The following is a 26925-nucleotide window of genomic DNA, read 5'->3' on the forward strand; positions in this document are numbered from 1 at the left end:
ATTCCTGCCAGGTGAGTCACTGTCCCAAGAGGGCTGTCAGCCTCTTTCACTCAGAAATAGGTTCTTAAATATTCCAGAAGAATTTATCGCATGTCAGTCAAGTCTGTAAAGCTATGGTTAAAAGAATTTAAGAGAACTGGGTGCCTGCTCCCATTCTGATGCCTTTCTCCTTATGTACTGTGCTAACGAAGGAAGAAAAAGTAGTTGTGGTACTTTGGAGATATGATTTCAGGCACAGGAGGACCCAAGAGCCACTGCGTCAAATAGAGGCGAATTATTCTGACGCTTCACTATGAAGCAACACGTTTCCCCCAAGTTCTTGCAGGTGCAAGCATTAACATCTTGTACCCAAGCACCATTTCTACAACTGGCCTCCGCGTCTAGTGCACTGCTGGGATCTGCACGTTTGACTGGGCTCAGCCTCACTCACTGGAGGGCAGTGAACGGCTTCTGCCGAGTCCCCCAAGGGCTGTGATTCAGAGTACAGGTATTTGCCTGCAGAAGCAGCCTACGCAATCTGCTTTGAACGTAAAAGTGCATGGGCACAGCATCCCAGCTTGAGCACGGCCCTTAGCATTCTCTTAAGATCCCAGTCAATGAGGAGGTGCACGTTTTTTGGCCTTTTACCATCCCTTTTCAGGTCAGTGATGTGTGCAGCTGGCCTCCTGTCCAGTGGCTGAGCTGAAACTAAATGCAACATGCTGTGGTTCCCAGCAGACACCAACAACTCCTCAAGCCACCACAAAGAAGACTGTATACAAATTTTGGAAAGCTGTTTGGGAGAGGCGACATCTGGGTTGTACTCCCTGTTCAGTTAATTGCTTTGTGCAAAGCAAAGTAACTTCATTAGAAGGGACCGAGATCCTTAACAGCAAAGACACAGTAAAATTGACCTTTGTGTGGGAGAAGAGACCAGGTCCCAGACAACCCAGGCAAGCTTTTTAATGACGGAGCTACTGATAAATCAGCACTGTGTTACTCTCTCAGCCTTCCGAATCTCACAAATGAGACACATGGGAAATATATACATTTTCTATACACGTTGCAACACATCTAGTGGCTTTGTGCTTCAGGACCTAGGTGAATGCGTGCATGCTCAGCAAGGGCAACATAAACATCTGTATGTCTAGGAATTTGTGCTCCCTACATGATAGGCTTACATTATGCATAGCGAAGTGAAGCGAAGCGAAAAAAGTTTAAGGACTGCACACCTTGTCCTCAGTTGCACTGATACAATCGCATGCAAGGGGAAGCTGTAAACCAGATTACTGAGGCTATGACCACTTAAAAAAGAAAAAACATATTGCCAACCAATCACAAAAAACACACAGCAAAGTAGTTATCCCTTTTCGGGAGTAATTTCAACTGTATTACTTTGAAAACTCAGCTTACAATGCAGCATGAGGAGCACTTCTAACAGCACAGGTGAAGGAGCAGCAAATTTTGGTGTAAAGGACGGGAGCAATTGGCCAGATGCAGCAAAAGCTTCTAAAGCCAGTTTTGCAGTTGATCCACTATACTGTGTAACTAATTTCCCCATACAAATCTAATTACTAGGGTCAAATTTATCATAGTTTTTGCTTTTTTATCTTCAGATAAAAGTTGCCAAGGCCTGCCATATCCACACGATCATCTGCTTTTTTTTATTTCTTTCTTTTAAATCATGGCACCAGTTGAAAAAAATATATGGATACTGAAATTAGAATTTAAAACTGCTGTGACAAATTACTTTCTCCCCAAAATGCTACAAATACACAAATCAAACAAAATTCAACTGTAATTTGAGGTTCTCAGCGGTTCTGACAAGTCAGAGTCTGAAAATCTGTCCCTCAATACATGTAACATAGGGCACCAAAAATTCTTATTTTTACACCTACCCACAAAGAAAAAGCAAAAGACTGAAATAAGGAAATTACTGCATATATTGAGATGGATATGTATCTTGTAAAATGAGTAACTATGCAAGGAAAATCATTAACAATAGAGCCATCTGCTGTATTTCAAAAAAACTACACCAGCAAAAGTCTGGAAACGTTTAATGCTTTACAACCTGAATTTTTCACTACTTCATGTTACAAAACGCGATCATAATGATTAGTACATCAGTTTAAATGACAGGAAATGTGTATTTCTTACACTTCTTCTAATTAAAAGCAATATTTACTGGCATAATACTGATCCGCTGTATCTAATGATACTAATTGACATTGTAGCTGAGCATGTAAAAAGCCTGAAATGCTTCCCATTCCATTTGAAGTAGATAAGCATAGTGTTGTGTAAGGAGACAATGAGGTCAGCAGCAAGTTGCATATTTATTTAAATACTGACAAGACACTTGGATGATTTTTTTCTTGCTCTAAAACAAGAAGACATTCCAGGTCTGAAGAGCTTATAGTAGAAAAAAAAAATCAACACAAAAACAAGGGAAAGTTTAGAAGACAGACTAATTCAAGTGGTTCTTAGTATATCTTTACGTTTCTCTCTATCAATATACTTGAAGAGCCCTCTTTCAAGCACAGTGGAAGAAGCAGATGTCTAGAACAAAGTTCAAAGAACTAAACTAGGGAAAATTGTCCCAGCACAGACCCAAAGCTGCAGAGAGACTATCCTGCTATAAATCTGGGCTCAAATGGGTGCTTCGCTACATTCAGTCTGCAATGGCTATAGCTATGAAAAAAAGCAATACCTACAAACTATACGTAGCCCCTAAAAACTCTATCCTGTTCATAGGAATGTGTGTCTTCGCTGAAAGGTTCAGAATAAAAGACAGGCTCCAAAGTATCGGGTCAGATGTTTAGGCAGGGAAGACTGAACACCTCTCGAAGCGCCAATTAATTGCTTGCGAGTACCACAAGCAATTGGTAGTGAGTGCCACTGCTTTTGAGTGTGCCAATTAAAACCAGTTACAACCAAGCCCATCCCAGCGCCTGCTGGAGCGCGCAGCGTTCTTCCCCTCGCTGCATTACCAGCACAGTTGGTTTCCCCAGTCGCACTCTCATAGAGGTGGTTAGAAGAAGTGATCACAAACCAGAAATGAGAGCTGTCAGCACAAATCTTCACAGGGAAGTTCCCCCTGCATTTAAAATAAGCCTATGAGCCATCTACCTACACCACATCTGTAGTTCCCCACAACTGCCTGGATAACTTGCGTATCTGCCCCAAATGTATGTGTCCTTATTAAAAATATCAAGAATCAGACGTTTGACAAGTATTTGTTCCTACAAATTTTGTCATTTAGCAGTTTTAAGTGTTATTTAACATTTCATGCAGTTTTTGTAGGTTATACAAAACAAGTGATACTTCATTACTACACCTGCAACTTCAGTAATTGCTGCATAATAGTTTTTGCCTACTATCGGCAAAACTAAACTTTCGCAACTTTAAATAACATAGCAAAACCATTCTTAGCTTAAAAAGAAAACCACGTATATTTACCTGCCATCATAGCAATCATGCTGGCTTTGTAGACATTAGCAAGGGACCCCAGTTCACCTGTTGCCAGGATTGTTTTCATATGAGCTTCTCCACAGGCCTCACGGCACTGACGGATCTCCTCGTAGAGACCTGGGGATAAAAGCATGTGAAAATGATCAAAGTTGCCTGAGAGACATTTTCAAGTATGGCTGTAATTTCCACTTCTGGATTAATTTCCAATCTTATAATTAGTCATAGCACTCAAGAACTTAAGTTTTGTAAGTTCAATAAATTACATGACTGGAGGTAATTAACAATGCCACACAGTTTCAGGCTTAACTTAATAGCTATTAATGTCGGTTCTCTCAAAACTAAGAATGTGCGCAGTATGCCAAACACTCATGAATACATCAGGAATAAAAAATGCTATGACAGTCAAGATTGATTTTAAAACAGCTTTTTCAGCAATAAGTATGGTAGCAAATTGAATCAGTACTCAGGGACAGTTACGCTTTCCTGTCCACGTTCTATCACCACCCTCCCAAAGGGTTCAGCCGAAAAGCCACCAAAGGACTGAATAAGTTCTCCAATTACAGACCTTAGTGCCACCTGAGATGTCCTGACATATCCCCCTCGGCTTCTAGCTGCCACTCCTGAAGGCTCCATGTCTCCCTTTGGTCTCCTGCCATATACCCTAGTACCACGGGACTGTCTGGGAAGTCCGATATGGAGCTCAATGCCTGCGTTTAGGCGTCTGAATCCCACTTCAAGCTTCTTGAAAATAAGAATTGCCTGAAAACATGCAGTCAAATCAATGTGGTCTGCTGAGATGCCTGATGACGAGACACCAAGGCCTGGGATCAAACCTCAGGGACCAGCGAATCCACATGAACCTGCATTTACAATCCAGCTCAAGTGGTTGCATTGCCCATGAGGTTACTAAGGACTTGGACCATCCCCTGTGGTCCCAGGAAGGGTCGAGGAAGCACCATGGCAGGAGGGCCAGCGGGATAACATCTGCCCAGCATGCTGTGGAGCTACAGCTCCCAAACCTGAACTCAGGTCGCAGGTCTGCCAGCCTTTCAGATTGCTTTTCTTCCCCTGCCGCTTTACAACCTAGATTGGTCTTTTGATGGTGGCCATCCAGGGGCAGAGCTAGACCCCAGCTTCCAATGTCTACACTCATGGAGGAAGCCATCTAGAGGTCAGGAAGGACCTTCAGCTCTCCTTAGTTCTCATCTCCAAGCAGTCAGCATGTCCCTGAGACAAACTAGCACACATCCCACCTGCCCACTGCTTCTCAACACACTGTCACTCAACCTGCTGTCCATCAGCTGCAGCCAGGGAGAAGCAGGAACAGGGAGGACAGGACAGTATTTGGCTGCTCACAGATGTTGCCCAGAGCAGACCACCCCCTCATAAGTTCCTGCAGTGTCATTGCCAGAGGCACGCTTAATTTTCTAACTGCTTTATATTTTCACAGTAAGGACTGGAATAAATTTGGACTTAACCAACTGCACTTTTTAGAAAGGGCTGGGACTTGCAGACCTGGTCAGGTAACGCAACACAGGGAGCACAGGGAAACCCTCCCACCCTTTTTCTGGTAAAATTCAGCAGTGCTCCCACAAAATTTTAAACCTAGGGAGGATAAAAGAGCTAGAAATTATCAAAACGTATGTGTTAGAAGCTGGCCACTTGGGGATCATTAAGACTCTTCCAGTGTCAATGTTGGGGAGAAAAGCAGCTCTTACAGTGCACAATCACCATTTCTGGGATTTGAATTAAAAAAAAAAAAAAAAGACACAAAATAAGCAAACAAGATCCTTTGCAAGAGAGTCTTTTTCAAAAATTGTATTCAATCTTCAAACACATAATCGAAAAGTTTGTCTATGGAAGTCTAAAACACAGCTTTTACCAAATCTTTCTTGCTAAAAAAATACAGGATATGGCTATGGAGACTAAATTTTTTCATCAATACTAGCTTTCTTTTCCCCTTGGTCCTGAAGCGAGACCTGGAAACATACAGTAGGGTTTGCCAGCTGCTGTACAGCTGGACCTCCCCTGCACCCACGATGCTGCCACCTCCTATTGGTGCCATCAGCACACCAGGGGGCAGGGGCTGGGATCCCTGGGGTGGTCCTCTGAGACGTACTACACACATTAGTAGACACCTGGCTAATGCACTTAGTAAGTCCCTTTATAGACACCAGGCTTCACCTTGTTTCTTACTGTGTACCAAAGGTGTGAATTAATCAGTAGTAGCATGCAGTCTAGCATGTTTTATTGATCAATTGATGATACTCCAGAAACCTACATCAAATCGAGACTCAAAAAGGAAATACAAAGAACCTGCCCTATTTTCCTGTGCGTTTGATAACACTGCCTATGTTAGATCCAAATGCAGCCTCTTTTTGTGGAGTGACTCTTTCCTGAAGCTTTTGCAAAGCCAGAGAAAGCAGCTTTCATGTTCTTCTAGTTTCGGTAACAAGAAGAAAAGACTCGAGTTTTCCCTTCCTTTAAGATAAGCCGCTAAAGACGTCAAAATAAAATCAACAAAATGTACATTTAGGTTGTATTCCATGAAAGGAAATTATATCCTCCTAGCTTCCTAGCTGTTGTTCACAGGAGTTAGTACCGCGGCTACAGCATCCTCCCTATTGTTGGAAGGTACTTTTACATGCAATTAGTGCCAAGATCATTTGAACAGTCTCACTATCTGACAGCACGCATCAACCCAGAGAGGAACAACTGAGGCTCTTCAATCATCCGTGTCTATCAGGTTAGCTGAGGTGGTGGAACAGTGGGCACACTTTAATGGGGCAGGTGTGTAGGTAATAAATACTGCGCTTTATTCACAGGCCAATTATTGCAGACAATAGCTAGCATTCATAGAACATTCTCAACCCTACAGTAAAAGCACAAATAGAAATGCAACTACCTCTGGGACAGAAAAAATTAACCGGAGTATCCCAGTCCCAGTGCAAGCAGGGACTGCTTTGATACAGAACAAATGCAAAAACTCCCACTCCTTTCAAAAATAAAAAAGAGGTTTCAGTACTCCGTCAGATTTAAATCAAGGCACAAATAATTTGATTATCCCAAAATTTCCTGGCAAATGTCTAAAGTACAGGTGGAGTTGATCACACTTGAAAATGCACTCAGTGTTTCAAGGGGTCCTGGGCTGCTTCTGGGACAGTCTGAGCTGCCAAAAAGTCCATCACATAACTACTCAGTTCCATCAAGCTGATCAGTAGCAGAAGCAGAGCTGGACACTGTGGTTCTGGGAATATCTGAGACCTGAGCAGAACACCAGTAACTGACACAGCAGACAGACCTTCTCTGCTTAGCAGAAGCAGCAGAAAGCTTTTGGGAAAAACCTCTAGCACAGAAAACCCCACAGGCATATGTTCAATGGTGAGCTAAGACCACCATGAAGAAGTTGTAAGAGATTCTCCTTCTGACTGCTAAAAGCAGGAAAAAGACAATCAAGAATTCTCAAAGGAAATGGCCAATACTGTGCAGCAGCTTGAACACAGCACCAACACACCAACACTATCCATCTGAAAGAAGTCTAAATCTTAAGCCAGGAAAAAGAAACAAACAAAAAAAACCAAAACCCAAAGGAACACAACTTATCTAGAATATATTTGGAGCCAGATGCTCACTGATGTAGTTTGCAGCAGCTTCACTGACTTTGCTGTTAAAATGGATGTGACATAAGAACTCTTCTACTTTGCACCCACTCACTTAAGATACCTTACTGCTTTCACGAACTTCAAATCTGTGCTTTTATTGGATGCATTTATAGAAGTCGGAAAAATTCAGATTTTATAGGAAGCAAAAAAAATACTTTCATAGCTGTGGTTTTAATTTCCCTGTTATAAAAGATAAGTGTTAGAAAGTGGCTTTTTTGTAGTTTTCGTAAAATTCTAACTATTCAGTACAAACACTGCATTGATTTTTAGCAGTTATTAAATACACCAAAGAAAATGTTCCTCCCCCTACACATCTCTCAGGCAAACATCCCTGACAATTACTGATGGCTATAATCTACCCTAGATTGTCTAACTGGCATTTTACTTTGGTCTAATACGTTTGTCCTAAAAATCACGTAATAAAGGGGATAATCCATATCTCCTACACAGGAAAGGCAAATATTAAGAGGGAAAAAACCACAGCTTAATATTTTTATGAAACAGGTCTTCTCTGAAAATGTGGTGATATAAATACTTTTTTTGTTTCTTTTTTTCAAATTCAGATTATTTTCTGTTTTTATCTAGTCAGTCACATTGACTGATGTTAAGGGTAGAAACTGAGATGAGGAGGGAAGATGTTTCAATTTATGTAGACCAAAATATCAAGGTAATCATGACGGGAAACTGGAAAATGAGCTGGAATCCCTTCTGTCTTGCACGTTAATGGCAGGTTTGTTAACAAAATGACAAGCACGAGGCTATCAGCACAACACGACTCTTTCAGTTCTGCTCTCAGCCACATATGTGCAACTCCAGGCTCCAGTGATTCACGTGAAACTGAAAACAGAGCGTGGTTTCAGGAGTCTGAGCTGCTGCTGACAATATAAGGTCGAAATTATGCAACTAGACTTTGAGGTCCCAAGTCAGGTTGTACATCTAAAAAATGGTAAATCCAACTATAATATTCCTGAACAACATGCGGAGTCTTTTCCAAGTGTCTGGATTGGGAAGTGTATTTTCTCTGCACTGCTTACAAAGTATGTAGCATAAAAAGGGGACCCAATCCCTGAACAAAGCCTCTAAACTCACAGTTGAATAATTATTAACAAAAATCGAAAGGCAGCTTTCATAACGAGGTTATACCTAATTTATTTCATGGATGCAGCCACGTTCAAACTTCTTAAGAGTATACTTGCTTTTTTCCCTTTTCTTGTAGAAAAATTCAACTGACATAGAGCAAAAGATGGTTTAACACGACCTCTGAAGGCACTGACAGTGTGGTATGTCCAGGTGTTTGCTAAAAGCTGTGAAACTATAAGTAATATTACTGTACCCCAGGCAGCTTCATCAGGTACAGCAACTCCAACAGATTCGTCGATATAAGCAAACAGATAAATAAATAAAACTTTCCAGTTTCTTTTAACAATTTGTTGGTCAGCTTCACCACTATTTACATACAGGCTCCACATTCTGTGCCTAAAGACAGTATCTAAATTGTGATTTTTAAACTTATTCCATACCTTGTCAAGTGATACAAGACAATGGTTGAATAAACTACTGTAAAGTAGTATTGCTCTAAAAGCTAACAGGTTGTAAAAGGTATATAAGTTCATTTAATGTTCATTTCCAATCTAAATTAGCTGTCCAATAAAGCTGCTTTCAAGTTCAGCACTATTAAAAAGCTCTTAACAATTACTTCGGAAAGATCTAGAAAATATATTCTGAGTGTCATAACGAGTTCCAACCAATATTTAAGAACTGCTTTAAAATAACTTGACATAATTGGACATAACATTAAGAAACTTAATAACCAAATAAGCTTTTGAAACAAATCACAAAGCAACGCTATTCTATCACGGTGGCCCCAATTATGGCACAGGCTAGAAGAAAAGCTAAAAACATATGAACAGTAAGATAAAATGCTCTACCACATAAATATGTTTGTCAATAATTCCTGAAGTTGTGAAGAACAGGCAGCGTGAGAAAATAACGATAAAATATACTAGTGTTCTAAGCACAGGCAGAGGTTCTGTCATAACTGCAAGGAAGCTCTCATTGACGAAGTACCTTGAACACGGGCGTAATTACTGCACTAGAAAATTTGAATATTTTATGTAGGGATCCAGCCTAAAAAAGACTTCTTCCTCCTTTCTTCTAGCTTCCTTAAATGTACTTTATACATTGTGGTGTATCATAGCTAATCATTAGATAGAGGTGGAAACCTGCATGTTCGCACAGGTAACATACATCTATTGAAAGGAAAACAGGAAGTCAGAACACTAGATTTTCCCCAAAACATTCAGACCACCTACTGAAGTAATTTTTTGGACGGGTAAGTTAAATATTAGAATTTTTCACTCTGTAGCAACATTATCTGGATGGCAAGTAAATTCTGTTCCTGAGGTAGATTTTTTCAAGATGATGTAAATATGTGCCACACACAGATTCACGTTCATAAACAAACTTTCAGAAAACATTTGGAAATCATTTCGATTCTGCCCTCAGTAAGAGAAATGTAAACTAACCATTGCCGAACAAAGGATGGCTTTTCAAGCTTGTCACTCCAGCTGCGGATCAAAGAATATGCATACCAAATCAAAAGTTATCTGTAATTTATTTATTTAGTAAACTGACAGCTTTATACTAAACCCATCATTGCTATCTCGGCGTACTCCTCTCTGTAATTTATGATCATAGAAAACAATCTGTTTCCCAGAGAGAAAAACCTAACAACGTGTGTCCACTTCATTTCAATCACTGATAACAAACTTCCTCTCTCAGTCTAGCCCTATATTTCTCCTCTAAATTCTCCTTCATGTAACGCCAGGCAATGCAACCTCAAGCCTGCATTTGCAACTGCCTACATGCACTAACTTTCTAATCTCTGCTCTATGCAACTTGCACTTAAGAGCAGCTTGTACCGTGAAGTCTGAAGCACGGTAACCACAGTTAAGTCAGAAATGGCTATAATGCAGACTTTTTCAGACACAATTTCAAGTTGCTGCTCAAGTCCAGTTTATTTTTTTAGTCTTGGTGACAGATCACTGACTCAGCCTGTTTGGTATCCAAGACTTATATGTGTTCCCACCTGAGTGCAGCTTCTGGAGGGGGTACCTGCTTTGTAGACCCTCACATAGACCCCGACAAAGATACAGCATAGGAAGGTGCGCGTGTAGTCTTGCTGTCAGCCGGTACAGAATTTGACCATCATTCTGTCTTATTTAAAACCGCTCCATCACTCAGTCTCTGTATTCTAGCAATTTCTGGGGCCATACCCAAACTTAAATAGCCACTCTGAAAGAAACAAATGTCTGCAGCAATGCCCATCCTCAAGTCAAACATTTGTAAAGCTGCATATATTTAAGAGCAAAAGAATGGAGATCGTAAATACTACAAAAGAGGTCAAGATGTTAGAGCAAGTAGAAAACAGGATATCAGTCCTGAAGACACAAATGCAGAAACTTGGGGTTTGCTTCAATTCTAACTTCTAATTGAAGGATGACCAAAATCAGAAAATGTGATCTGTTCCCATGATGATTGTATTTCCTTACCTAAACTCAGGTACCAGAGGTCCTTTATAAAGTCTTCCAAGCAAACAGGCTATTATACCAAAGCATTATAGAACTAAATGGAAAATTCATTCCAAGACAATGATGTGTTTACCTTTGCATGGAGATTAGTTATAGAAGCATCGTCAGCACTTAAGGCAAACCATTCACAGTACATTAAGGAGGCAATTAGAGCAAAAACCATCTTCAGCATTATTGTTCTTACTAATTAGCAGTAGTCTACAGGCATAAGAACATCAATAATAATATGAACCATCAATTTGTACCCTCAACTTTCAGGGAAAAGAAAACAACTAAAATACATATTTTTGTCAAGAATTGAAACATGTATATTTAACAAGGTATCATCTACATTAGCGACCCCTTAGGGGTTTTAACAAAACTGTTCAAATAATTAGACCACAGGCATTCACTTCCATTCTACTTGCTATTTTTTTAATCCTGTACACAAAAACCTCTAAAGGCACAGAAGGAACAGACACAAACTTTCAAAACACAAAGTCATTCTGAATACCCAACCTGATAGAACTTTTAACAGCTCTCTTTAAAAAAAAAAAAAAAAAATCCGACCCATTAGTCATAAATTAGTTAAATAGTTTTTATTTAGTTCAGTGCCCCAGATTATCAGTCACTTAGGGGAGGGATCAAATTCTTCAAGGACTGATGTGCAGACTCCGGGAAGAGACAGAGACAGAGTTTGTGCGTGCACATACAGAGGTTTAGGTTCCCTTCCTGAAGGGCAAGTACTTACCTTCCCACTGGCCAGTCAGCACCAGACTCCTGCTAATGACAATGTCAATCTCTCTGGCACCGTATTCCACAGCTAGCTTTATTTCAGCCAGTTTGGTTTCTAGAGGAGTTTGTCCAGATGGAAATCCAGCAGCCACTATCAAGGAGGAGGACGCAGGCAGAGGGAAGAAAATGTTTTATAAATGGACCATAAAATTGCAAATACCACTAATACACCACAGAGTTTGAAAGTTATTCCTTTTTTTAGCCCTACCACAATTCAAAAAAAACTAAAGGCACCTCATCCTACCCTCTCTTCATCCACAAGAAGCATTTGCTCTTCCCTTAAGAACTGACGTCCAGCAAGATACTAAGTACATCTTGCAAAAGGTCTCTTTCACATGCTTAATTTTTTGCAAGCCTACATAAGAAAGCATAGTATCTATTGCCTCCAGCAGAATTGAGCAAACAATGAGTGAACTCATATACGAAGCAATACATACATTTTTGATTCTCCCCAATTCTTTTAAGTAGTATTTCAAGTTAAATCCCAGTAATATTTTAACAGCTAAATCACAATAGAGCAAAAATTGTTTTCAATGAGGTCTACTTAAGATTACGTTTATGATGTTTAAGTACAAAACCCAAAGACAACTTTGGAAATGGAAGAAACAATGACAAAGAGGATCCCTGACAAAGAGATCCTCTTTCTCTCTGACATATTAATTAATTAATTAATTAATTAATCTGGCATTTAGTATGTATTCTTCCCTACAGGACAATGAAACAACAATAACAAAAAAATCCTCACAAACAAAAAAAACAACAACGACCAAAACCAGAAATCATGGATCTTAGCATTAAACACCTGATCTAACTTCAAAGTTAGCCCCTGCTTTGAGTAGGAGGTTGGAGCAGATGACATCCAGAGCTCCCTTCCAACCTGCATAATTCTCCTTCTTGCTTATTGTAGATTCCGGACTTGTCTGTTGTGTGTGGTGACTGGAGAAGAGCTGCTACTATGAGATTTCTGAGTACAAGTCCCGAACCTGCGGGCTGCTCAGCAGGCAATAACCCCTGCCTCTGCACACAGCTTCATTGAATTCAGCTGGTAGGATTATACTTAAAAGCCAAACAACTGATAGGGAAAAAAATCTCTTGTATTAGAACTCCTGAAATCTCATATTGTAATTTTATTATTATTATCCACTTAGTGTCTACTGATACTTTGTCCTGCACACTATTGCAATTTCTTCTGCTCAGGTGAGGGAAACGTTAATACATCTCAAGGACCTCTTTGAAGAGCTTCCGGCAAAACAGACTTGGCATTGCTGATTGATAGACTTGAAGTTGAAAGAAAACAAAAGACTATACCAGAAGCAAATCCTCCTCTCCATTCCCTTTCTTCCCCCGCTACCTTTTTATCTTACTCTCTAAAACAAAAGCAAGTCCAAACTTCTGGATTTTTCCACATATTTTACAGCATCAAAATATATAATTGGATATTTTAGAATAAAACGTACCTGAAGCTACCGGTATGTTACAACCAGCAGCTTTTAGGGCATTAACAGCATCGGTGACTCTTGTGGGATATACACAAACTGCTCCAACAGTAATACCTGCAAAAAACACAGTTCGCTTTTTCATATGTATAGATTTCCACCTTCTCTAGTCCAATCCGTATTATGAGCATGTGTGCTTTGTTTGCACCTCCCACTTTTGCATTCTCCCAAGGATTTTAAGCCCCTACACCAGGGATATCTGTTTTCTTGTTCGAGCACTTCAGGTCATTCTCCATATTGTTACCTCCCTCATGTTCCTTCTTCTGACCCTGGGAGCAAGTTTGCATTAGCAGGAATTAAAACGCCGAGATCTTTATCGACAGATTTACTGTTTAATGCCAACATGTTCAGTTAAGACATGCTTAGTCAGCAAATTACTGCGAGAGAAACTGCACTGCCAAGCCCTGTCCTTACTTGTTGAGCCAGACTGAGCCCAGCAGCAACCGAGCAGTCTTTATGTTAATGCAGTCCTACTGCATTTCTAGTTAAAATGCTATTCTCTCAGTCTCAGATAATTGACCTCATATTTAATACTTCAACTGTCTGAAGAGTCCATAAATCCAAGTTTTAAAAAGAGACTAATCTTTGAAATTTTATGTGTATGGCTTAAAACCACAGGCCTGATTCCTCTCTGGTTTTACATCGTATGACTTCAATCAGTGGATCAACGCCCGTGTAAAACTGAAATATTTCAATAGCAAAATCATGCCCCAAATGTCACTGAGATTTTGGTTTTGATAGGTCATGATAAGGCCAAATGACAAGTCAAATGCTATTCACCGACATATCAGTGATTACATCTGGAAAAATTCAGAAGACCCGCTCAGATACAAAGACGTTTTATTGATACTTATATTGACAGTCTCAATTTGCTCTGAAGTTGAATCTTGTTCAGTCTCGGGTGTAACACTGGGACTTCAGATGGAGCCTGCTTAAGTAATATCAATGAAAGCAGGTAACAGATAACGTTTTCTGAAGTAAAAACAACATGCTTAGGACTGTGGAATGCATCTTTTCTGACAGGCAAAGTGGCGGGCTCGGCAGTTACATACAGCAACAGCAGCTATGCATGAAATCCAAAGGAGTCACATGAACACTCCCCCCTTCTCCAATTTAGTAAGGACATCAGCAGATTAACAGAATACTCAATTAGTTTCACCTTAGTGCACTGTTATTAAAAGACATACGCTGAGGTTACAAACTTGTGGCTTTCCCATAAAATTTGCTCATCAGGTATCATAACTTACAGTGTCACCTTGAGTCCATGCTTTACTTTGGTCGCCAAACTGAGAATGGATTTTTTTCTCCTTGTATTCTTATCTTAACTCAACGAAATGGATATTTTGCAATTAGAACTTAAGATGGTTGCTTTGAATAAGACTGTATAGGATCTAGTTTCTTCTCTGGGGACTATCAGCTCTGCAGTGCTGCCTACCATAGCTGCTTCTGTTACATGAAGAAGAGGTCATTTTTACAGCTATCTGAAAACTGAGAAAGTACTGAGGAAACGCAGACATTTCCTCTACACAACACACACAACAAAACCAATCATACCTTTATCATGCATATCCAAGGCTTTCAGCAGATCCTCTCTGATGGGATGCTTTGCTTTAAAACACAGTCTGTGAACATTCGAAGGAGTATCATCGCCTGAAAGAGTGGTAAGGTCCATGCAGGTGACAGCTTTCAGCAACCAAGCAGCCTACACAGGGAGTGAAACAGGGAATACAATATTTCAGTTTATGCTTCCAAAACCAAACTGACTTAGAAGATGCAGGAATCAGAAGCCTGGCTCTCACGGTAAGAATAAGGATGGCAGATATTTGTTCACGTCAGTATCTAATGAGCAGTATCTAATGGCACAGAAAGGACTTGGAATCAAAAGTCTGCTCTCTCAGAATGAAAGGATCTAATTCCAATTTTTGGTGCAAAAGCTAACTCCCAAATGGGACTCTAAGAATCAGACAAACATTTTTACCAGGAGAAAAAGCATCTTGTTTCAAGTTTAATTTTATAACACAAAGGTAAAAAAATCACCTATGTGAGAAATCTCATTGTCCTAATATACTCTGTTCTACATACTATGTCTGTAACTTTCATGCACAAAAAAATTATACGCACAGGTTTGCAATTGCCAATAACCAGATAAGTGTATATGTCAGCAATTTGCACATTTGCATGTTTGCATGCTTCTCCTGCTGTGAGAATGAAACATGGAATCCGTGGGGGATAAGAACCCAGACTTCTTAAAACTTAGGCTCTAGACTCCACATGTTTCCACTTTCTTTTGAGTGAATCGGGAATAAAAAAATCTGTAATTATTTGGTGCAAAAAACAAAAGCAAGAGCTAAGTGACAGGGCTAAAACACTATTTAGATGAAAATGCTACAGAATTACTAAAGACTTACTAATTGGAGAATGGAAGAAGCACGTCAAAAAAATTTTTGAGATTTTGTGCTGAACAAAATTTGAGCTTAAGACGTTATTTTGAAATATTTGTTGAAGATCTTCCAGCAAATTCTCATTCACAGTTGATGGCTTCAATAAAAGCTGACATCTCTTAGTGGGCACATGCTCAACAAGGGGAGAGTTTGCAACAGCAAAGCCCACCTGAGTCCATAAAGTCCCTCCCTGACTGCTCTGTTCTGTGACACGATTTGTCACTATATGCAGCAAAAATTGGTGTTTCTTCATGGAGGCATTACTCCGCAAATCTTAAGATGCTGCCCAACCCACAAATCTTTCACACTTTGCTGATGGGAGTCTTCTTTCTGAACTTGCAGTAAATGTTATGCTGAAAGCTACTTTGGGGTGACTAAACAGAGTAACGAACCATTACTGGCCTCTGTTAGTCTGAGCTTGACTGCTTGTTTCTAACAGATTTCTAGTTTCACCCTATAACACTTCAGAAGGTTTTTTCACTTTAAATGGTTTTAAGTTTCTTTTACTTGGATTTTTTTATCCTTCACTCGGGGGAATTTTTGTCTTATCTCTTACGACATGAATCATAAAGTCATCAAGACAGATGTAGTCAGGGAGTTCCAAGAACTGGTATGAACTTGATTTTTTTAAAAGGGTTTTTCAAGCGACTATTTTGGGAAATGGGCTTCAAAATTTGAATCTGGTGCTACTTACATTCAAACATGTAAAGGTTCAAAATCATCTCTGTGAAATAAACAGCACATGACTATCACGACTGCAATGACAGCGTTCTGCCTCTCCAGAAGCAGGAGAGATGCTTCTGAAAATAATCTCTTGGCATTCTTCAAAGTAAAACCTCACTCGAGTACCTCAGTACCAGTGTTACTGCACAGGAGAGTGGAGAAGTGTTAGCAATTAAACATTTGTCCTATAGCCATGTTGAGGGAGTGACACTAAATCCCTTTCTTCCCAATGATTCTTTGCAATCAAAGTCTGTGTCTCTATGTTCCTTTGTTCTTTATACAGTAAATTCTGTGAAAGCAGAAGACTTAATTTTTATGTTACTGCACCTGCAGTATCTGAAGATAGCCAAGGTTATGGAATACCCTCTGGATTTTATCACTGACACTATTTGCCAACCCAGAGACATTGGACTACTAAACTTGGTATCAAGTGATTTTTTACGTACAAGAAACTCTCGGGAAGTGCTGAGCTACTGTCTAACTTTCCTCAATTTGTGTCCATTTTTTATTTAATCATAACGTTCAAATCACAGACTTTCATGTTAATGTAACAGGCAGGAAGTTGTTTTATATCACCGACCAGTAGGATCTTACTCAGCTTCATCAAATCATGCCCAAACGGTCATCTGCGGGGTCTGTGCTCATTGTGAACGCAGCTTCAGCCACCCCAGAATGGCTGCCCGACATAGTAAGCACTCAGGATACCAACTATTTTAAACAGTTTTTTGAAGAATTAAGTATAATTAAATTATTCTTGCTTTGTTCTGCTACATTGGATTGTTAAGATTTATCCTTGAGCGTCTCCTTCCGCCTGCTTCCACGTTGACAGTTCCTGTTGCAAGTAAACAATTTGTTTAGTGCGCAGAAGGGAGGAATCACACACATTTGCCTCCAGAACAGCTGTTTGGTGAACAAAGAATCAACTTGTCTGTCCTTTGGACACTAGTTACAACCCCATGGCTGAGAGCTCTGGGGTCTTCTCCACAGCTTTTCTCAGACCCTGCCCTTGGCTGATTGATGCCAAAGCACTTACGGCATCCGGCAGCCAGCTCCGCCTGCCGTCCCCCTCAGTGCTTCCCCTCCTGCCACTGAGGTGGCAGAACCAGCACGTGGCCGTGGCTTTGCAGAACGTATTAGCTTATTACCTCGCTGACCGGATGGCTTGGCATTACAATTCTCATGTACAAACTGGAGAAACCAAAACAGGCACCGGGCCAGTATCTGCCAGTTCTGCCAGGGGGGCAGTAACAGCAGAGGTTGAAAGTAACTGCTGAGACATCAAATGTGTTCAATGAAGACCATATAGCCTTGAAGAAAAGTTCATTTACGCCACTGGCTTTAGCACAGCTTACATGAACCTATTTTATACTAAGATGGACAGTAAATGATCATTTACCTCCTTATCTCAGGAACTGAGAAGTCAGCCCCCTTAAAACTAGCAGCCTTTTTTTTTTTCTTTGTTCTTTTTTTTTCCCCTTTCTCCCTCCCCGTGCCAAAGCCAGTCAGGATTTTTGAGTTTTAGGTAAGAACTAGTTAAGCAAAGAAATCACACATGTTGGGGATGTTTAAGTAAAGAAAAATCATCCAGGTAGGTCAAACTTGGCAGGGACCACGATCATATCTTACAGCCTTAAAATTAAAAAATAAGAAGGCAGCGTGCAGAAACGTCTGTCTGGGAAACAGAATAAATGTGGTGGGATAGTAATATACAATTTAATCCGCTCATGAATAAAGATGACTTAAATTCATTTGCGGTTTTGCCACTCATGAGTTATAAGGTTTTTAACTTGTTTGGATAAATGCATCGCCTTATTCCATCCCATCATCATCAAATACAAATTATTAAAATAAGACATGGACAAGCACATCTTTTAAGTTTACATGCATCTTGAAAAAAATTCAATATTGCAGCCTGGAGAGGGAGAGTGACTGCTTTAAAAATACAGGAACAGAATGCATAAAAAGAGCACTTACTTGCCAATTACCTTTCACGGTTCTCCATTTTTTAATTCGTTCTGCATGCCTCACAACCGCAGGTCGATTCACATGCACTTTTGAGATCCAGCCAAGTTCTGGGGTGGGAAAAAAAAGAAAAAAAAGAAGTCTCAGCTTTTTCTGTGTTCTTTTAATATACAGTGTGGGACGTCAGAAGAAAGTTGTAGCTTGGTTTGGGATCTCTGAACAGCATGTTGTGCTTTTATGTCCTTTTAAGGGACATATTTATTATGTATTCATCACCAATCCAAAATATCATAATAGCATTAACTTCTGTTAGGGTATAATCTGTGAACTGGATTTTTCATACAGCAGGTTTTGTTTGCCATTACAACTGAATTAACTTACTGCTGAGAGACACTATGAGTCCTGGACTATGAGGTTTATTATATACGAAGCATATGAAAAAAAAACCACAAAACAGCCAACTGCCATTACTTGTTGATTTATTTCTTGATTCCAGAATATAGTAACATTTATTCAGTCCTTTGCTTGTTTGCTGGCACCCAGGACACAACAGCATTTTTTGTGTGTGTGAACCTTTGTTTACAGGAACTGTACCCCACACAATCACCAAAACCTCTGGACAGACCCTTGCATAACAAAGCATTTGAGTTGTTACTGTCTAGACCTAATTTTACTGAATTTGCTACAAGGGCCTGACTAACCGCAAAGTTTCCAAAAGCACCGAATTCCTGGGCAACATGTCTGCCTGGAAGTTGCTGAGATGCATGCCAGCCTGCAAAGTGCTCACCTTGCCAAGCACCCTGGAGGATTCAGGGCAACACCTTCAACATGTGAATTCCTTCAAATGCCCACTGGAGACACAGCCTGGGTCAAAACTTCAATGAGTTTCAGTATCCATAAACAATAACCAGACCCAAAGAGAAGCAGATACTCAACATTTACTAACATAATGTAAATGTCTAAAAGCACAAGTACCAAAAATTGCCACTGCCTAACAAAGGGTAACTGACTGATAAAGGAGAACGAGGATTCAGGCCCTTGAATCTTGGAATTTCTGCTTAGTGTGACAATCCAAAAGCGTAATTTTGAATGTTAATAAATACAAACCTCTAAAAGTAGTACACAGCAAAAAGAAATCAGATCATCTTTAAAATCTCTCATATGCCAAAACATAGATAATTCTTTTAAATCCTAATCATATAAGCAATCCATGAAAATACTCTGAAGACAACATGAACAATCATTAAAAACCAATCATCAGCAAATCACCACCATCAATCATCAGACACCATTATCAGTTAAGGTCAGTGTACGGACACGGGCTCAGATACTAAGACATAATAATTCTGGGTGACTTAATTTATTAAGGGCATCTCATCTCTATGACTCTTCTTCACTACCGTACTAGACTTGCATTTCCCTCGAGCACACTGATTAAAAAAGGTTTAAAACTTTAAAAAAAGGCGATAGTCAAAATCCCTGATTTTGTACAGAAATCTTATCCTCAAATTTTTATCTTCCTACTTTTTTTTAGTAGCCAAAAAAAGTGCAGAACGAATATGCTAGCTAAGTATTTGTAAATGTAAGCTTGTTTTCCTAATTAGACTTACAAAAAGCTCTGGAAAAACCAATTTAGGGCAAAGATGACTCAGTGGAAATGCAAGACAAAGGCATGAAACACAGCACAGTAAGCCACCTTGCTACCACTTTTCTATTACCACATCCAAGTAATTAAATGAGCAGTACCCGCAAGGTCAAAATGTTGGCCAAAAGCAAAAGAAGTTAAACCAAAGAAGGAATTTCAAAGGAATCCTAAGGAATTTAATTTCTGTAAGACTTCAGCATCAGTCTCACTGTATGGAGACAAAGAAAAGGAAGAGCTTGCAAAGTTGCAAACCAGTTGAACAACAAACCCTCAATACTTCTCTCCACTTTCAAAGCTACAGGCTTATTCATTCTGGCTCAAGAGCAAGAAGCTCAACTGACATGTAGAAAGCAAGTGAGAAAAGCTATTGCTACATAACCCATGACTAAAACTTTCCTTCTTTTTGAATATCGATAAATGCAAACCTTATAAACACAGACAGCTGAAATATAAGCTAGCGAACCCTCTACAGCCTCCACAGTTGCTTTAAAGTTGAGCCTCCTAGGTGATCAGCAGAGAGCGTGCAACCCTTCCTATGGGGGCATTATAGGCAATAATAGACAAAGTCCACAGGGTGGGAAAAAACAAACAAATAAATAAATGAAGGAAACGCAAACTCTGTGCTGTGATTCTCCTACTATATGCCAAGTGCTCACGTGTAATCATTTAATCATAATCCAATTTAACAAGACAACTTTTGAACCCTACTGGGTGTACGGTGACCTTTCAGCCCCTTTCGAAAACGTGATAAAATGAAAGCAAGCAGTTTAGATGAGGGACTCAACTTCTTGCTCTATAATACGGATCCAGAAGCTTCAGTTACTCTTCCCTAAACTATTCTTTCTACATTATGAAAAACAACCAAGAAATCCAACTAAATAATTAATTTATAACTACTGCCTTCTGTAGAAGAGTTAGGAAGACTATGGAGACAGCATCCAGTTGTTTAAACATGGCAAATTTTCATCTTCTTGGTTCTTGGGGCATAAACCTGAATTTAAATGAAAGAACTAAAATTTCCCCCATTAGTAGGTTAACCCTTCATTACTTATTATTTGGCGTAGATTCAGTCAGATTCAGCTTGTGCTGGACTTTGGTAGAAACATACTGTTATTGTATCTGCCCCTACCTGACTTGAGAGCATAGCTTCTCAGAAGGTCTGAGTAATCTCTGCAGGAAAGGGAGCACTTCGCACTAGATTAGTTTAAAAGAAATAGTCATAAGTAATGCCCTTCGTGGGGCAGGCAGAGAATTGGGGAAGTAATGTTTAAGAAACTCACAAATCAATGGGAGAAAAGAGGGGGAAGAATAGTGGAAGTGAAAAGAAAACCTACCACTTCTGCTAACTCATCTTTGCTCAGTCACCCATGAAAGTCATCATATATCAGCTGATCAGCAATAGCTGAAATAGTTCTTTGCAAATATGAAGAAATTCATTGGCTTAAGCCCTTTTCAGTGAGGAACACACTTTACCTTCTGTTTTTAATAACTCCAGACTAGTCAGGAAGGTAGCTGACACGTGGCAACTCAATAAGGTGCAATATCTAATTTTTGTGCCCGAGATGTAAGTTTCCTTGAAAGACCATAGAATTTGTATCTCCAAGTATATTTTTGAAGGCGGGATATTAAACCACTGTCCAAAGCAAAGGCAGAAAACTTAAAAAGAAATAATTAAAAGAATTAAAAAGATCAGAACTCCATCCTGCCTGTACAACTTAATGCGAGACATTATGCATCTTACTAAAGGAAATAAACTGGTGTAATGAAAAAAACACACAGCGAGGAAGGACAAAGGTTCTGGTAATATGCAGCAGCAGATGGAGACTTCTATCTAACACAGACCTTTTATTCAAGCCCACTTCTCCATTAATTAAAACAGTGGGCAAGTGAAAACAAATATGTCTCAGCGTAATTGCCTCTAAATAGACTTTCAAAGTTTGCCATGTGAGGTCTTACCAAATCTTTAAATGTAAGTGTCTGTATTCAGAAAAACCACTCAATTCCAGCTTCTTTTTTTTTTTTTTTGCATTAAAAATCAGAATAAAAGCATTATTTGAAATAGAACTGACTGCCTTTGGATTCTCCCCCTCCCCAACTCCCCCAAGCTTTATGATTTAGTATCTGGCTAAGGAAAACTATATTTAATTAGGCTCATTAACCTTGCAGTGTGAACATGTCTTTTTTTTTTTTTTTAAATAAGTCATCTGCTAGTCATCTGCACAGTCATGTGGCTTCAGGGATAAAAGTAATTAAAGCAGTTACACTATAGCTAATTAGCCAATATTCTGTAATCATTCTTCAAGTTTACTTTTTCCTCTGAAGACATTTGAAAAAAATCATATTCAAAATCTTAACAGGAAATTCATCTTCTCTCTTTGAAGAACATGAATCCAAAAATACCAAGCATTTCCTCAGAAAACAATAAATAAAACCACTTCATTAGTATAATTACATAAATATCTAAGATACCTAACACATGCCTCATAAAACAGACTAAGCTTTTCAGAAGCTTTAAAAAAAAATGTGTAGATGGCATCCCTTCAGATGGTGAAACAGAAAGCTCAAGAATGCCTGAGGCTGTAGTTTCACAAGCATTTTAAGGCAGGCACTGTCCCCAAAAGAAGCTGCCCCCCCAATTGATTATTTCCTCCTCTGTGCCAGAAACGGCATGTGTGCTCCTGCTCTTACCGTGAACACATGATAAAGTGGGTAAGGGAAGTGATGAAAGCTGTTATTTCTGGAGAAGCGAGTGAAACCGTATCCTGAACCTTTAGTGGAGAAATGAGGTATTCAGCTGGACACAGGCTGACCCCAGCTGGCCATGCAGAGCTGAGCAAAGCCACTGGAGAGAGAGAAAAGGCTTCAGAATCAGGTCTTGTTACAGTTATCATAGCATGTAAGCTCTTTAGAGGTCTGGGGATTGTTCAGTTTCTTAGAGACAGAAGCTGTGGTTATTTTCCCACAGTGCCACTTGCTACGGATCCGTTTTGTTTGCAGATGGGTCCTCCTTACATGAGAGAAATTCAGTCTCCAAGTCATCAGCATTCAGACACTCAAAGCAGGACACCAAGGCATGAGCCCTGAACTAGAAATCAGCTCTATTATCTTACGACATTAGTGAAATCACACAAAGTTGACCATGGATCGCATGAAATGGATCACGGTATTCTCCAAAGCACTTTGAAAACCACTGATGAGCCTTTCCTGAGAAAGTGAGCTAAAGAACAACTTGGTTTCCTGCAGGTCCAGGTCCTCTGCTGTTCCCTCGCTTCTTCCCTGGCTCCAGAGACCTCTCCTCACAGCAGTAACCCAGCTGTCCTGTTGCGGTCCTTATGACCACGGAGTAAAGCAGGACGTCGCTACTTGCATAAAGCCAAAAAAAAAAGATGTCACGAAAAGTCATGTAATCGCTGAGCGGAGCCTGCCTTACCCTCAACAGAGGGACTAATTTGGTCACTCTACCCGGTAACTTACTTATTTCTGAGACATCTGTCTGTCCTTCAAATTTGATTAAAATTATCCAGCATATTCAAAAGGTGTTACTGAAGAAACAGAGCCACAGTACAGTCTAAAACCAGCTATTAATATATTAGAACAGAATTATGCTGTCTTGAAAAGGGATGCAACGCTTCATTATTTAAATGCCACTTACCAACAGGCTAGCTCTCACATGTAAATGGCTCAGAAATACCAACTATAATTAAAAATATCAATTGAAACATAATGAACGTATTTCTGGCCCTTCAACTAGAGAGGCTGAGCAACACAGATAGAATTGTATTTTTTTTAGAATCCAAGAACATACTTTGCAAAACAACTGTAACTAATTATCCGTTACTCAGAATACATATGTGTGTGTGTATATATATATACACACACATGCAGAGGTAAAAAAACCATATAATTGTAGAATAATTCGGGTTGGAAGGTCTCTGTAGGTTATTTGTCCCAACTCCTGTATAAAGCAGGGTCACCTCTGAGGTCAGACCAGGCTGTTGAGGGCTTTATTCAGTTGGGTTTGGAGAGTCCCCAAGGATGGAGTCTGCCCAGCCTCCCTGGGCAACCTGCCCCACCACTGACTGTCCTGCATGAAGACATTTTTCCTATATCCAGTCTGAATTTCTCTGTCTCGAGACAAGCCTGTTGTCTGGCTTCATCCCATCCTGCAACGCTATGAAGAACCTGGCTCTGCTTTCTTGATATGCTTCTCGTAGGGATGAGCAGGCTGCTGTTAGGACCCTTGAAGCCGTCTCCTCCTCCTCTGGCTGAACCAGCCCAGCTCCCTCAGCCTCTCCTCACAGGGCAGGTGCTCCAGCCCCTGGCCATCTTGGTGGCCCTCTGCCGAACTTGTGACAGTTTATCAATCTCTTCCTTCTATCGGGGAGCAACAAAACTAGACACAGTCTTCCAGATACGGTCCAACAAGTGCTGAGCAGATCCCTCCCTTCCCGTGATCTACGGGCCGCGTCCCCGTTGGTACGGCCTGGGAAGCCACTGGCCGTCTCTGCTGCTGGGGCAGGGCTGGCTGGTGCCCAGCTGCCGCCCCCCAGGCCCCGGGGCCTTTCGGCAGAGCTGCCCCCCAGGCAGGCAGGCCCCGGCCCGTGTGGCTGCCGGGGATCGTCCTCCCCGGGGGCAGGGCTCTGCCCTCGGCCCTGCTGGGTGTCACTGGGCTCCTATTGAGCCATTTCCCCAGACTGCTTGTAACCCTCTGATCTGGCTAATTTAGCGTCAGCTGCAAACCTTATGAGCAAGCCTGTCACGTCGCCTTCTCTAGAGCATTGGAAAAAGAAAATATTAAACAGGAGAGGTCGCAAGCTAGACCCCTGCATTACTCTACTTAGGACCAGCCTCAAAGTAGATTTATCATCAACTGTGTTATCTGCTGGGTTTTAAACATCCTACTTGCCATTTTCCGGGTCTACCCAAGCTTACTGAATGTCTGCCTTTCTCCACGACTTCTGAAGTTGTTGCATCAAAATTCCATCTGCAGGGAGCAGAAAACCCACGTGGCAGAGGTCTGCATCCCCACAGTTAAACCGAAGGAGTATGCCACTAGCTTACACTACAAAACAGATGCTCATTGATGTGTTTTACTATTTCGTTGTGAAGTAGCATCTGATGCTTTTCTGAAAAGCGACAAAACAGGAAGCACCTGGTCCGTTATATTCCAGTCATCAGGAGCCAAGCAGGAGAGGCAGACTCCCTTCAGCCCCTGCAGGCATTGTGGTCAACCCGAGTACCCACGAATGACTCCGCAAACAGTCCCTGTGAAATAACAAATTCGTAAAATTCCTTATCCACCTGGTTTACATGACTCTCTGATGGCAAATATATCAGTGTATTAGACTAGTGACCCTCTGACTAGTTCATGTAAATCAGTGTCTTTTCATCTGTGTTACATGTACCTGTTCTTTATTTCAAGTAAATACCTTGTTCTTCTACTAAGGAACAGAGAAAGACAAACAGACAGACAAACAGAAAGGATGAATTAAGGGCTTTTACAAAAATATATTTATTTTACAGAAAAAAAAAATCACGTGGGAAAGCATTATATGTCATGATTTGAGAAGAGTTTGGCTTGTCATTGATAAACAAATAGATGCTCTGTAATGGCAGCATCAGAAATGTACTGCTTAAATAATGACATTAGGTAGCAAGCACAGAAATAACAGAGAAAAGGATTTGAATAATATATTTTTGAGTAAAAGATATTTTACCATTAGGTGTCTCTTAGAAAACTGTAATCCACCAAATGCTCTATGAGATACAGTGCAAATAATCTGAATTACTGTTAAAGCTGCTGGCACAAGCTGGCAAAATGTTCAAAAGCCAAAGTGCCTAAGCGACAGAAGTAGCGTGTAGAGCGACCAAGAAAGATAAAGGCAAGGGTTTAACATGTCCTTCTTGAGTACTGCTACCAGCTAACACACAGCACTTTAAGTAAGACACAGCAATTTAAATATAGCACTTAATGTATTTCAGATGTGTATTTTGTGTGAGAGTGAGTGGCATGGAGATTCAGGTCTCCCTCTAAAGCTGCCAGCACAAGGCAGCTGTCAGAAACAGCCACAGCAGGTATGCTGCCGCTTAATACAAACGCGGTGGTGGCCGCACCATTCCTCTATTACACCTGCCCTGCACATCTCACCCAGCTCTTTTTAACCTCAACTGATTTAAACAAAGATCACTGGGAAGGGATGGCAACGAGTACCTGCGGATAAGCTGAGGGCAGTGGCCTTTCCAAGTAAATCAGTTGCAGCTGGAAGAGGCCACATGGTGCAGCCCTGAAGACATCCATCCCTCTGTGCTCTCCATTAATAATCTTGAAGATGAGCTGACTTTGTCTCTCGGGCAGGGGACGGCTACTTACGGGAGGAGAAAGAGTTATAGAAAATATTTGGATCATACTGAGAGATTGGTTTAGTGTCTTCAAAAAACCAACAATTATGTTGTGCTAGTCTGCTGCACGTTGAATACTTTTCCCGTGACTACAGTTGTACAGCAAGATCCAGTCAAACGTTCGTGAAGTCGCTTGTCTCTTCCAATAATTTCCCACTTGGCAGCATGGCCTTCCTTACATGTATGCCTGTCTGTCAGAGGATGACTGTTTGATGGGTGGACAGGGCCAGAATCTTTTCAATGGTGCCCACTGACAGGACAAGGGGCAAAAGGCACAAACTCGAACACAGGAAATTCCATCTCAACATGAGGAAAAACTTCTTTGAGGGTAACAGAGAACTGGAACAGGCTCCACAACAGAGACATGGTGGAGTCTCCATTTCTGGAGACATTGAAAACCCGCCTGGATGAATTTGTGTCCAACCTGCTCTAGGTGACCCTGCTCTGGCAGGGGGGTTGGACCAGATGATCTCCAGAGGTCCCTTCCAACCCCTACCATTCTGTGATTCTCTGAACTGAACAACTAACTTCACATTCAAGTTTCTGGACTCCCCACGCACATCAACAGTGAACTGTAAGATGAAATTTACAGTAAGAAAAAGCATAACACGTGCCTAATTTAAAGTAACTTGAATGCATTTGCAAACTCCTGTGCTACCTTTTTTCCTAACAGGCACTGAAGACTTGCCACTATATTATTAACATGTTTGTTTCAGCAAAAAGATGCTGTTCAGATGGCTACAGCTGAAACTCACCTGTCCCTGCAAGCAGCCCACGGATAAGCAC

At 40.5% G+C, this 26925-nt stretch overlaps 1 protein-coding gene across 3 annotated transcripts in view; it reads right to left on the bottom strand.

Moving 5' to 3' along the window:
- Positions 1–26925, bottom strand: part of DERA (deoxyribose-phosphate aldolase) — a 56157-nt gene that overhangs the window by 27839 nt on the left and 1393 nt on the right. The window contains exons 1-6 of one of the 3 annotated variants that reach the window (XM_063358689.1): positions 24893–24984; positions 18119–18205; positions 14524–14671; positions 12931–13026; positions 11430–11564; positions 3436–3564 (exon numbers count right to left, since the gene is read on the bottom strand). In XM_063358689.1, coding sequence (XP_063214759.1) covers positions 3436–3564; positions 11430–11564; positions 12931–13026; positions 14524–14641 — 478 coding nt within the window. In that variant the 5' untranslated portion in view covers positions 14642–14671; positions 18119–18205; positions 24893–24984. Of the gene's footprint in view, positions 1–3435; positions 3565–11429; positions 11565–12930; positions 13027–14523; positions 14672–18107; positions 18206–24892; positions 24985–26925 lie in introns of those variants that run through there. The other 2 variants (XM_063358681.1, XM_063358673.1) reach the window with 2 other exon arrangements.

Source organism: Chroicocephalus ridibundus, chromosome 1, assembly GCF_963924245.1.
Source record: "Chroicocephalus ridibundus chromosome 1, bChrRid1.1, whole genome shotgun sequence".
NCBI classification, from domain to species: Eukaryota; Metazoa; Chordata; class Aves; order Charadriiformes; family Laridae; genus Chroicocephalus; species Chroicocephalus ridibundus.